Source organism: Musca domestica, unplaced genomic scaffold, assembly GCF_030504385.1.
Source record: "Musca domestica strain aabys unplaced genomic scaffold, Musca_domestica.polishedcontigs.V.1.1 31, whole genome shotgun sequence".
NCBI lineage: Eukaryota > Metazoa > Arthropoda > Insecta > Diptera > Muscidae > Musca > Musca domestica.
The window spans coordinates 10,564,513-10,577,283 of NW_026712309.1; the positions used below are offsets into that span (position 1 = coordinate 10,564,513).

General features: G+C 34.7%; 1 protein-coding gene across 1 annotated transcript in view; it reads left to right on the forward strand.

Annotated features, from left to right (window-relative positions):
- Positions 1–418: 418 nt before the first annotated feature.
- LOC101894122 (RNA polymerase-associated protein Rtf1) overlaps positions 419–12,771 on the forward strand; it is a 114,865-nt gene continuing 102,512 nt past the window's right edge. The window contains exons 1-2 of the mRNA XM_059124971.1: positions 419–582; positions 693–1,518. Of these exons, the coding sequence (XP_058980954.1) occupies positions 508–582; positions 693–1,518 (901 nt within the window). The 5' untranslated portion in view covers positions 419–507. The remainder of the gene's footprint in view (positions 583–692; positions 1,519–12,771) is intronic.

Below are 12,771 nucleotides of genomic sequence, written 5' to 3' on the forward strand. Positions count from 1 at the left end.
CAACATGCCAAGTATCAAAAATGTTTATTATTTGCGCAACCGTTCGTGTGCGGCTCTGATGTCCATCTATAATATGTCCGTGGTAAACGAATACAGGTAGTTACATCGACATAAAATTTTAAAAGTTTTGACAAATCAACGTCCAAAAGCTTTGGTGCATCTACCTGTATTCTTCTACCATGGATATGTAATTAAATATGTCATAACATGATGTCAAGCTGCTTTTTGTTTCTCGAAGCATTCAAGTCAGTACAAAAAAGCCTTTAATTTAATATGCATCCTTACGCATTTCAATACGGAGTAAACATCTAGTTACCTTCTTTTCTATAAACGCATTATTTAAAAATTGCCGCAGCCAGTAGTTGGTAAACTCATAGTATGTACTCTCCCTTCATCAAACTACAAAGTACATTTGTCGGTTTGACGGCGAAGAATATATGGATCGGCTTTACTATAAAAGATTTATAATTTGATCACATACGCTTTAATATATTAAAATTCGTCGAAATGGGTAAAAAAAGGAAAAACGCTATGGTGGAATTCGATTCAAGTGATAGTGAATCGGGATCCAATATTGAGTCGGTACGTGCAATTTGTTATTGTATATTAATTGTAGATAGCGTAAAACATTCTCATTTGTGCATGTATTCATTTTCATGCGTACTTATTTCGTTATTAATATACCACCGCAGGACTTTTTGGCGCTAGGAAAACGAAGGAAAAGAAAGTTAAGCAATGCCAAACATTTGTCGGCCCTATCGGCTTCCTCTGATTCTGAAGATGATGTGGTTAATAAAGAAATAGGCGGTCATGCGATTACTTCAACAACTAAAGCAATTCTCGAAAATGACCAAATGGCCAATGTTTTGGAGAATGCCGACCATGAGGAAGGAGAAGTGTCTGATAAAGAAAATGAAAGGAGCAAGGAAATCTCTGATACATCTAGTGGTAGTTCGGATTCCACTTCTTCAGAATCGAGTTCTGATTCGGAATTCGACGACGGTTATGATGAAAATTTAATGGGCGATGAAGAAGATCGCAAGCGTCTGTCTTGCCTTTCAGAAAAGGAGCGGGAAACTGAAATATTTAAAAGAATTGAACAACGAGATATTATGCGCACGAGATGGGAGATTGAACGAAAATTGAAATTAGCAAGACGAGGCGAAAAAACTACATCACAAACAAAGTCTAAATTAAAGAAAGAAAAAAAGAAAAAATCAAAAAAATCTTTGGCACCAACAACAGTACTAGAAGGTGCCATGGAAGTAGAAATTTCCGCAAAAATGGGAAATAATGTACCTGTAGACGATATGGAACCCTTCGATACCTCTGAGACGAATGACCACGCTTCCTCGAATGTGGTTAATGATGAGGCTACAAGTGGCAACGGCGAGTACTTTGACCACAAAGAAAGATCAAAAGAGAGAAAGAAAAACGTGGAAATGAACCGTACCGATGACAAGAGAAGCAATGCAATGGCACTACTAAAAGCTAAAAGAGAAGGAAAGGCCAAAAGAGGTAACTTTGTTTGCATTTTGTTCATAAAAATATATTAAAATCTGTTTCTCCTATAATACATGTAGATTTTAGGGCTTAATCCTAGTATAGCTATAACTCTCGGATCGGTCTGAAATGTATACCATAGATAGATTTTGATTACTAATACGTAGATCTTCCCGGCGGTCTTAACTGGTTATCGGGTTTTTAAACCGAAAGTTCGGGTAATAAACGGAAATATAACCGGTTTTTTAGAACAGTTACAAGTATCCAATGAAAGCTACATACAAACATTACAATGTTTAGAAAAATTATGGATCGCGTAGCCGGTGTTGGACATACCTCTGGGGTGAAATTTTCAATCCCCGGCCGAAGACCCGCTACTTAAAAATGTTTAGATACGTATTAGTGGAGAAAATCTCAATTTCATGATTTGCATCACATTTATCTTTGGAACTATAAGAGATATCATATGATACCATTTTGGAATAATGCAGCATGTTGATCTTAGTACTCCATAGTGGGTCTATTTTCGAGTTTTTTGGTATTTTTCAAAAAGTACTGATATAATAATACCAATTTTCTTGCATTACTCCGGATTCGGGTCAAATAACCCTATCATATGACAACTTGTTGGAGTATAACCATTTTGTAAACCCGTATAAAAACCTTATTTTGTATTCGAACATTCCGATCGAATAACCGGCTAATTCCCACAAAAAATTACTTGTCCTTAATCAGGTTTAAAATACCCACCTGCTGTAAAAATTTCAAAATGATCCAAGCTAAGCCCCTAAACTCAACTTGCTCCTTAAAAAATTAAAAAGTAATATTTGTAGACATAGATATTAATAATCAATAAAAAAATTCGTCTTTAACTATATACTAGTAAAAATTTGTTGGTTAAACCTCCTAAATAAAAATATCTTGTACTCCTTTCTATAAATCTAAAAGTTTCATTTGATTTGTAAAAATTTTCATTCAAATTGCTAAAGGTTTCATTCCACTTGGAAAAGGCTTATTTCCTTTGCAAGAAATTTCATTGAACAGTGTTGGCATGTATCATCAGAAATGGTTCGAAAAGTAAAGAAGGGACTTGATCGGTCCACCATAGGCCTGAAATTAAATTGGCCGGCTTAACTCTGTTTCGTAAAAACTTTATCATTTTTTTAAATTTATTTCCAGTGGTAAGTTTTTTTACTCTGATTCCGGGAAACTATTTTTGGGGGCTGACCCGGGACCCGAACGTCCGGTTTAAGACCAGGGCTTGACCCGGTTCCATTTACCCAATATATACAATATAGGTATCGCTTATTAAAATACCTATCCAACAAGTGGTCACTTGTTGGGTTATTTAAAGTGGTTCGGAAGTTATAGTCAAATTATCGATTTTTAGACCCGGATTTAAAAAAAGCGATGGTACGAGACACAAAATATTTATTCACATTTAAATGCTGGAGTGCTCTAACGATAGCCACTGTGGTTTTCTAGCCAAATATAAAGAAATCACACTATCACGATTGATTTCCATCACAAATAAATTTTTTTCTGGAAAAATCTCACAAAATGCTTTTGTACGGTTGTAAACAATATAATGAGCTGTCACTGGAATAATTTTTGCAGCTGTCGGACGTCGGAGTGGCTTAGAAATGACGGAACATTAATTCTTATAGACGAGATTAGGAAATCTAAAGGTATATTACCTTTTAATATTTTTAGTACCAATATGGAGTGAACATAATACATCTGTTTTTAAGTGGAGGCAATCTAGTTAAGTTTAGCCTGCTAGAATAAGAAGGCAAAACAAAATTACTATTTCAATGTAAACTTCTTAATGTAGCAGAAATTGTTTTTGCACGAATACTATTTTATCTGAGGATATTGCATATTGAGTATTATACAATAGAACTGAAATTTCTTTGGCCCACCGTTTTACAAAACCTACAACACCATTTGATTTATTTACCATTGTTATTTCATGGCTATTAAAATTTAATTTTGGATCTTTTAAAAGACCAAGATCGACAAAGAAATCTACAGTTGACAATGCTATCAGCCATCCATGGCATCGGAAGAACGCCATCTGTCTAGACAAACCAAAGGCTAGTTTTGGCGCAATTACGTTCAGGATGGTGTAGTCTCAATTCTTATTGGGCACAAATTGCTGCACCTCTTTAATTAGCTTATTTACCACAATTATGGGAATGAATAATTTAACATCATCTGCGTACATTAACAATTCGAGTAATTTATGGAATTAGGTAAATCGTTGATAAATAAAGGAAAGACAAACGCTCCAAGGCGAATTCCTTGCGGAACATCCGATGGAACGTTTATCGATTTAGATACCTTTCAAACAAAAGTATCTATCTATCTTGTAAGTAAGATAATATTCATTTGACTAAGTTTGTGCTGAAATTTATATATTAGGAGTCCATTCTTAAAGACTTATGTAAAGGTATAAGATTTTTTTTTAGAAATCAGGAAAGTGACCAAATTTAAGTGAATAATTAAACAATATAGTTAATTATGCTATTGGGGCCTGGCACAAACTATTGGATACCTCTTGACGTTGTAGGAATGGCATACAAATTTGATCAGTCTGTGACAACTTATAACGATATGAATCTTTGATTTGACAAAATGTATTGGAATAGGTTGTGGCAAAACAGTCTGCGAAACTTTCAGCAATATCTGTGGCTGTGAAAAATTCCTTATTGTTACATTTCAATACAGAGGACTTTGAGGAAACCTTTCGTCTCAGTTTAACGAAATCATAAAAAGGTTTAGGATTGGATTTAAAATTATTTTTAATCTTGTGGAGATAATGATTATACAATCTACGAGATTCTAAAGTATGTTTAGACCTAGCCACAGAGTAATTAGTGCAGTCTATTGTTAAGCCCGAAAAAGCATATTTTTTAGAATTTTGTAAACTTGATAACTCAAGTGTTATCCATGGATATTTATTGGAATTTTGAAATCTAACTATATAAATCTATTTTAAATATCATAAAATCTATCAATTACATATTCCAGATCCTTATGACAGGCACACAGAGGCCCAATTTACAGAGGAAATTAGGGTATTGAGTTTTCGAAAATTAGTTTTTTTTATATAAATGAGGACAGTTTTAAATGAATTGGATGTCAAAGGAACCAAAGCTGGCATTGGTAAGAAAAAAACACGTAAGGACCTTTGATAAACGATATCAGCGAGGGTTTATTCAAATTGCAGAACCTTCTACGTTAACCAATAGTTCAAATTACCATGAATGTCTACATAAATTAATGAAAAAAATTAGAACAAATTTGACATAAAATTAAACAAGGCTTGCTTTTCTAAGTTATATTTAATTAAGAGTAGGTGATTCGGACGACTCATTATGTTAAAGAAACGATGGACCATTCTTCCATACGCTTTCCGGTTTCCGGCATGATTTTGAGATGTTGCACACCATCACCATTGATCTTCCTCTGAATTTACCAGAATTTCAGCAACTCGATTCGCTACGTACTGCTTATATTTACGGTGGTCAGACTTTATCCATTGTATAACTGTATGAGAATCACTCCAAAAATACGTCTGAAAATTCCCAAATTCATAGTTCTTTGCAATAGTTTCCTTCAAACGAACAACCATCACTGCTGCTGGTAGTTTAAGTCTTGGAACAAGATGATAACGTAGTGCCCAAAAGTTTTTCCTATGACAAAGGCTATTTGAATGTTATTTTGTCCACATTATGTTCTCCAGTAAACCACGGCATCAAACCACTGGCATCACAGAAAATGTGAAGCTGTATTTTCTCAATTGAACCATTGCTAAAATAATATCGTAGGATCTTAAAAGTTTCCACCTTTTTTAACTCTTGCAACCAATTCGTGAATTTCTGATAAATATCTTCTGAAAGTTTTTGGTCCCATCCTAATTTCCATCTTAATACTTCTTGCATTAATTATTTAGAACATATCATAACTTCATTGGAAACTTTATGAAATTTCAGAACAATCCACAAAATTTTCCTCCATATGTATGCCCAATCTCTCAGCTACTCGATCAGAGTTAGTAATTAAGATATGCATTTCGAATCTACCGGATTTATGAATTTTCCGCACTGATTCAGCTACTTCGATCGCTTAAATTTCTGAATCAAAACAATCAACGTATTCGTCGACAAATTGTGCAATTGTTGGAGAACATGTTGCGCCGAAAATGAACCGTTGCATCACAAACGTCTTTACAGGTTCTGACGGATCGCCATCTCTCCACAAAAAGCGTTGAGCATCTTGATCCTGTTTGGGGATATTCATCTGGTGAAACATTTCTTTTAAATCGCCGCACACTGCGATCTAATTTCTTCAACAGGTTTCTCCACCTTTTCATATTTTCCAAAATCAGCATTCAACAATCTATGATGAAATTTCTGACACGAAGTGACACCGAATTTCTTTTTAGAAAAACATTTCACAGTTCGGTGACCTTCTTTTAGTAATGATAAACATATTCCCATCGCCTTAACCTTTTCCCATTTCGTTTGCATAGGTAATTTTGTGAATTTATCACAAACTGCTAGATTATTACAAGCATATCCGTTGGACTGTTTCTTATCAACATTAGTAGTAACCGAACTATGCTTGGAATATTTATCATGTTAAGACATTTATTCAGCCAATTGAATTTATTTTTGTTGTAGGCAGTTTTGAAACTAACTCGCTCAAGAGCAATGGATTTGCTAAGTGATAGTCACCTCCAGCCGACTGTATAAATGTGGTTATATTGCTTACTTTAATTGCGAATTTAAATAGCCCGTCAAAATCTGATTCCTTAACTGATCAGGCATTCCATACGTTTTAATTGCACGACATTATGGGAGTCCGAATAACCATATTCCGCGGTGGTGCAGTTCAAAGTTTCAACAAACGTTAGTTACTCTTCAGGGAACCCAGAAAACTTTGGCAAATCATATATTTTCCTATGATTATGTGGTACAACACCACTAGTAACTTGAGTGGGCGCTGAGGGCAGTGGAACATTCAAATTCGATGGAGCAAATGAAAGGCAGGTGCACATCGGTTCCAAATGCTGTATTGCTTGGAAACATTCCAAATATATGAAATCGTCGTTGGTGGAAATACATTTAAAGATGATGTTGTATTAGAAGTAGAAATAGTGGACGTAGCTATACTAACAGAGGTAGTCATCGGAATTGTGGTACTAGCAACACTGTTATTTGAAAAATCATCGAATCTGTCTAAAGACGCTAAAAAATCCCGTATTTGAATACTATTTATCTCTATCATTGACTGAAATGCACTCATTTGATGATGGAGACTTGCATTTCTTCAAATTGTCGGCAGATGTAATTTTACTACTACGTAAAACATAACTGTTCGAAAAAATAGAACGAATTTGACATAAAATTAAACAAGGCTTGCTTTTCTAAATTATATAATTATAACTTCAGTTTATAAACAACACAATCTAATGGAAGGCATATTAAAATCGCCAAGAATCAGAATACAATCAGAATCTTTCATTTTTTCAGTGATTAAATTTATTGCTGATTATAAATGTCAATTGAAGGTGAAGGTGGAATATAAGAACAAGTTACAAACAATTTATCATTTTATCAAGAAAACCATTTTTTTGTTTTATCGAACGTTCCCACGCCTCATATTCCCATCCCTGCCGACCGCGGGGCGACCTTCCTTTACGATGGGATCGCGTACACATCATGATCCGCATCATAACGGGAATTTAGTAGGAAATTGAAAACCAGCTACAGAATCTAATTCATCAGCTAGTTTGTCAAATAATAAAACATATATGTTAATTATTTAAAAATAAAATTATTCTAGATTTAATAAATTCTAAACTAATTCTAATAGATGAGATTAGGAAATCTGAAGGTATATTACCATTTAATATTTTTAGTACAAACATGGAGTTCAATATAATACGTCTGCTTTTAAGTGTAGGCAATCTAATTAATTTTAGCCTGCTAGCATAAGAAGGCAAAACAAAATCACTATTCCAATGTAAACCTCGTAAGGCAAATAGCAGAAATTGTTTTTGCACGGATTCTATTTTATCTGAGTATATTGCACATTGAGGATCCCATACAACAGAACCGTATTCCAATATAGGTCTAACAAGAGACGTAAATAACTGTTTTGTTATATATGTATCATACAATTCTTTGGCCCACCGTTTAACAAAACCTAAAACTCCATTTGCTTTATTTACCATTGTTATTTCATGGCTATTAAAATTTAATTTTGGATCCATCAAGAGGCCTAAATCGACAAATGAATCTACAGTTGATAATGAATGACCGTCAATATTATATTGTAATATCAGAGAAGAAGATCTGGAGAAGTTCATATGCTTACATTTGCTTAAATTTAAATCCATACAATTTAACCTGCACCATTTAAACAGGCTATCTAAATCGTTTTGAAGTAAACTAGCTCGTTTATCACAATTATGGGAAATGAATAATTTAACATCATCTGCGTACATTAACAATTTCGAGTAATTTATGGAATTAGATAAAACGTTGATAAATAAAAGAAAGACGACCGGTCCAAGGTGACATCCTTGCGGAACACCCGATGGAACGTTAATCGTTTTGGATAGATACCCTTCAAACAAAACTAGTTGTGATCTATCTTGTAAGTAAGATGATATCCATTTGACTAAGTTTGTGTTGAAACCCATATAATTTAATTTATATATTAGGAGTTCATGGTTAACCCTATCATAAGCTTTAATAAAATCAGTATAAATTGTATCTGTTTGTTTACGCTGAACAAATCCTTTTATTACTGTTGACGTAAATTGTATAAGATTTGTTGTAGTTGGACTCAATATAGATTGAGTAGTTATCTATATATATTAATTTTTCGAACAATTTTGGAACGGTACTTAATTTTGCAATTCCTCTATAATTTGACACATTAGTAAGACTGCCAGACTTATGTAAAGGTATAATATAAGATTTTTCCAGAAAGTAGGAAAGTGACCAAATTTAAGTGAATAATTAAACAATATAGTTAACGGAAGTGCTAATGTTTCTGAGCAATATTTAAGAATTATATTAGGTATGCCATCCAGTCCTGGACATTTAATCGATTTTAACCTACGCAGACTATTGGACACATCCTGACGTTGTAGAAAAGGCATACAAATTTGATCAGCCTGTGATAACTTATAAGGATACGAATCTTTAATTTGGCAAGATGAACTGGAATAGGCTGTGGCAAAAAACCTGCGAAACATTCAGCAATATATGTGCCTGTGACAAATTCTTTATTGTTATATTTCAATACTGAGGGCTTTGAAGAAACTTTTCGTTTTAGATTAACAAATTCATAAAAAGATTTAGGATTGCATTTAAAATTATTTTTAATCTTGTCTAGGTAAAGATTATACAATCTACGAGACTCTAAAGTTTATTTAGCCCTAGCAACAGAGTAATTAGTGTAGTCTATTGTTAAGCCTGATTTTTTATATTTACGAAAAAGCTTATTTTTAGAATTTTTTAAACTTGATAACTCAGGGGCTATCCATGGATATTTATTTGAATTTTTAACTCTAGTGGTTGGAACACATTTTAGTTTAAATCTATTTAAAATATCATAAAATTTATCAATTACATATTCTAAATCTTTATAGCTGTTACACAGGCACACAGAAGCCCAATTTACGGAGGAAATGAGGGTATTAAGTTTTCGAAAATTAGTTTTTTTGTAATTAAGGACAGTTTTAAATGAGTCGGACTGACTTTCTTCAATTACATAACTGTGAGTCATGGATATATATACAGTTGGATGGTATATATTTTCAGGAGTGCATATTGGAGGAATTCTGAATATATTAAAATGCTGTGTTATATTTACAAACGCCAAATCAAGAATTTTGGCGTGGGAATTTTTCACACTGTTTATTTGATAAAGGCTTGTCTATATAATGTATTGTCTATATAATGTAATATGTAATTGGATCCGGGTCTAGTCGGGGTCTTGAACCCGGACTTTCGGTTCAAAAATCTGGGGTCCCAGGTTCGTCCCCCAAGAAAAAAATAGTTTCCCGGGATCAGGATAAAAGTACCTACCACTGGAAAAAAATTTCGAAAAAATTGAAGAGTTTTTACTAAACTAGAGTTAACCCCGTTTGGTAACCGCTCCACTCGGAAACCTACAGGTCCATTGTGTTCATCCTAGAAAGAAGAGTAAAAAAGGAAGAAATGTTTAATGGAAGAGAGTGAAGATAGAAAATAGAGTTATAGAGTGTGATCTACGTCTAAGGAATTTGCCGTGTCGTCTTTAGCCATTTGAATCTTCTGGCTAATTGAAGAATTACTGTAGAGTCAGTGTTAGAAAAAGAAGACAGATCATGTGACACTAGTTCCCTCACCATCCTGTGTCTCACGTTAATGAGTGGCTGGGCAGTGGCAGAGCAAGTGTTCGACTGTCTCAATTTCTTCTTCCTCTTGACAGATCCTACAGTAGTCAATGTCATCGCTATCCCATTTCGAGGTCAGAGACCTGTGATGATACCCACCACAAGTTTTAAATCCGGTTTCGACAATGACAGTAGCGACTTTGTTCTCTTCTCCGAGAGTGTGGGCCAGATTCTTTTGGAGATGGTGCAACCCATTTCGTTCAGCCATTTTTGTTGTATTCTCTCAGAGTAGTGTTTGTGAATAACCTGTAGGAAGTGGCACAGTGGTGGTTTAACAGAGTTATCTACTTCAATGGTAGTTGATTCGGATCCTAGCCTGGCCAAAAAAAAGCTTGTAGGATTCACGAACATTAAGGGCATCGCAAAAGACACCAGCTCCCGTTCCACAATCCATCTTTGAACCGTCGGTATAAACAGCCATGCCGCGGAAAGGTGGGTTGTTATGGGCCCAGGCGTCTCTGTTAGGTATGTGTATGTCAGGTGAGCCAAAGCTCAACCGTGGTGAAATATAGTCACTTGTTTTGGCTACCACTCCCACATTCCTTATACGTCTTAGAATCGGAGAATGTCCAAAGGATTGACTGCGCCATTCGTTTAGTTCTCTGAGTCGAATAGCACTCCTGAATGCATGTTCCTCTACACGTATGCTCAGTGGACTTAAGCACAGTACGGTGTCCAGTGCTGCTTGAGGTGTGCTCCTGAAGGCAACCGTTATTAGTAGGGATGCGGCTCTCTCAACTTTGTCAATGTGTCGTAAGTAAGACTTCTTCAAGGAATGCCACCATACAAGAGCTCAATAGGATATAATGGGGCGAACAATTAACTCATACATCCATTTAATGTGGTTTGAGGCCCCAGCTTTTACCTATGGGGTTCTTATAGGAATAGTGTGCGATCAAGCCTCTCCCAGCTCGCTCCTCGGTATTCCTCTTTCAACTTAACTGGCGGTGGAGGATAGTGCCAAGGTATTTGGCCTCTGATGAGAGGTTTAAAGTTGGGGTACCCTAAGTTTTGAAAGTGAATCATGAATGGATTCTAACGTTACGTTGTTGCAGGCTCCCTCAATATCGAGGAAGGCAGCCAAGGTGAACAAGGAGCCATTCATGTTCTCTATGTACCCTGCGACACCATATTGCGCTGTTTCAACAGATTTAGAGCAGCGCTGATGGCGGTCTTGGGTAATAAAGATCTGATCTCTATGTCTATCAGCCTATCAATTGTTCTCAATAGGAAGGATGAGAGACTTGTCGGTCTTAGGAAGTTGTCTATATCGAGGGTTGAGGTTAAGACCATGTTGTCGACACAGTGAAGCCTAGGTATAGCCAGATCCGTAAATTTGTCCCAATTTGCCTTCCTTGGTTTTCTATGAGGTTTCTGATGAATTCCCTCTACTAAAATTTTGAAAACTATCTTCCGGTGAACTAAAAACGAGAACTCAGGAGAAACTTTCCAGTCTTGTATAAGAGATTCATCCTTGTTAGTGAGGGTGAGGTCAATGACCTCTGCCGTCTTCGATTTGAAATGTTGCATCATTGACCCTATTACATATTTTGGGGTTATATATATAATTTAATTTATATATTAGGAGTTCATGGTTAACCCTATCATAAGCTTTAATAAAATCAGTATAAATTGTATCTGTTTGTTTACGCTGAACAAATCCTTTTATTACTGTTGACGTAAATTGTATAAGATTTGTTGTAGTTGAAAGACCACTACGAAAACCATGCTGATATGGACTCAATATAGATTGAGTAGTAATCTATATATATTAATTTTTCGAACAATTTTGGAACGGTACTTAATTTTGCAATTCCTCTATAATTTGACACATTAGTAAGACTGTCAGACTTATGTAAAGGTATAATATAAGATTTTTCCAGAAAGTAGGAAAGTGACCAAATTTAAGTGAATAATTAAACAATATAGTTAACGGAAGTGCTAATGTTTCTGAGCAATATTTAAGAATTATATTAGGTATGCCATCCAGTCCTGGACATTTAATCGATTTTAACCTACGCAGACTATTGGACACATCCTGACGTTGTAGAAAAGGCATAAAAATTTGATCAGCCTGTGATAACTTATAAGGATACGAATCTTTAATTTGGCAAGATGAACTGGAATAGGTTGTGGCAAAAAACCTGCGAAACATTCAGCAATATATGTGCCTGTGACAAATTCTTTATTGTTATATTTCAATACTGAGGGCTTTGAAGAAACTTTTCGTTTTAGATTAACAAATTCATAAAAAGATTTAGGATTGCATTTAAAATTATTTTTAATCTTGTCTAGGTAAAGATTATACAATCTACGAGACTCTAAAGTTTATTTAGCCCTAGCAACAGAGTAATTAGTGTAGTCTATTGTTAAGCCTGATTTTTTATATTTCCGAAAAAGCTTATTTTTAGAATTTTTTAAACTTGATAACTCAGGGGCTATCCATGGATATTTATTTGAATTTTTAACTCTAGTGGTTGGAACACATTTTAGTTTAAATCTATTTAAAATATCATAAAATTTATCAATTACATATTCTAAATCTTTATAGCTGTTACACAGGCACACAGAAGCCCAATTTACGGAGGAAATGAGAGTATTAAGTTTTCGAAAATTAGTTTTTTTGTAATTAAGGACAGTTTTAAATGAGTCGGACTGACTTTCTTCAATTACATAACTGTGAGTCATGGATATATATACAGTTGGATGGTATATATTTTCAGGAGTGCATATTGGAGGAATTCTGAATATATCAAAATGCTGTGTTATATTTACAAACGCCAAATCAAGAATTTTGGCGTGGGAAT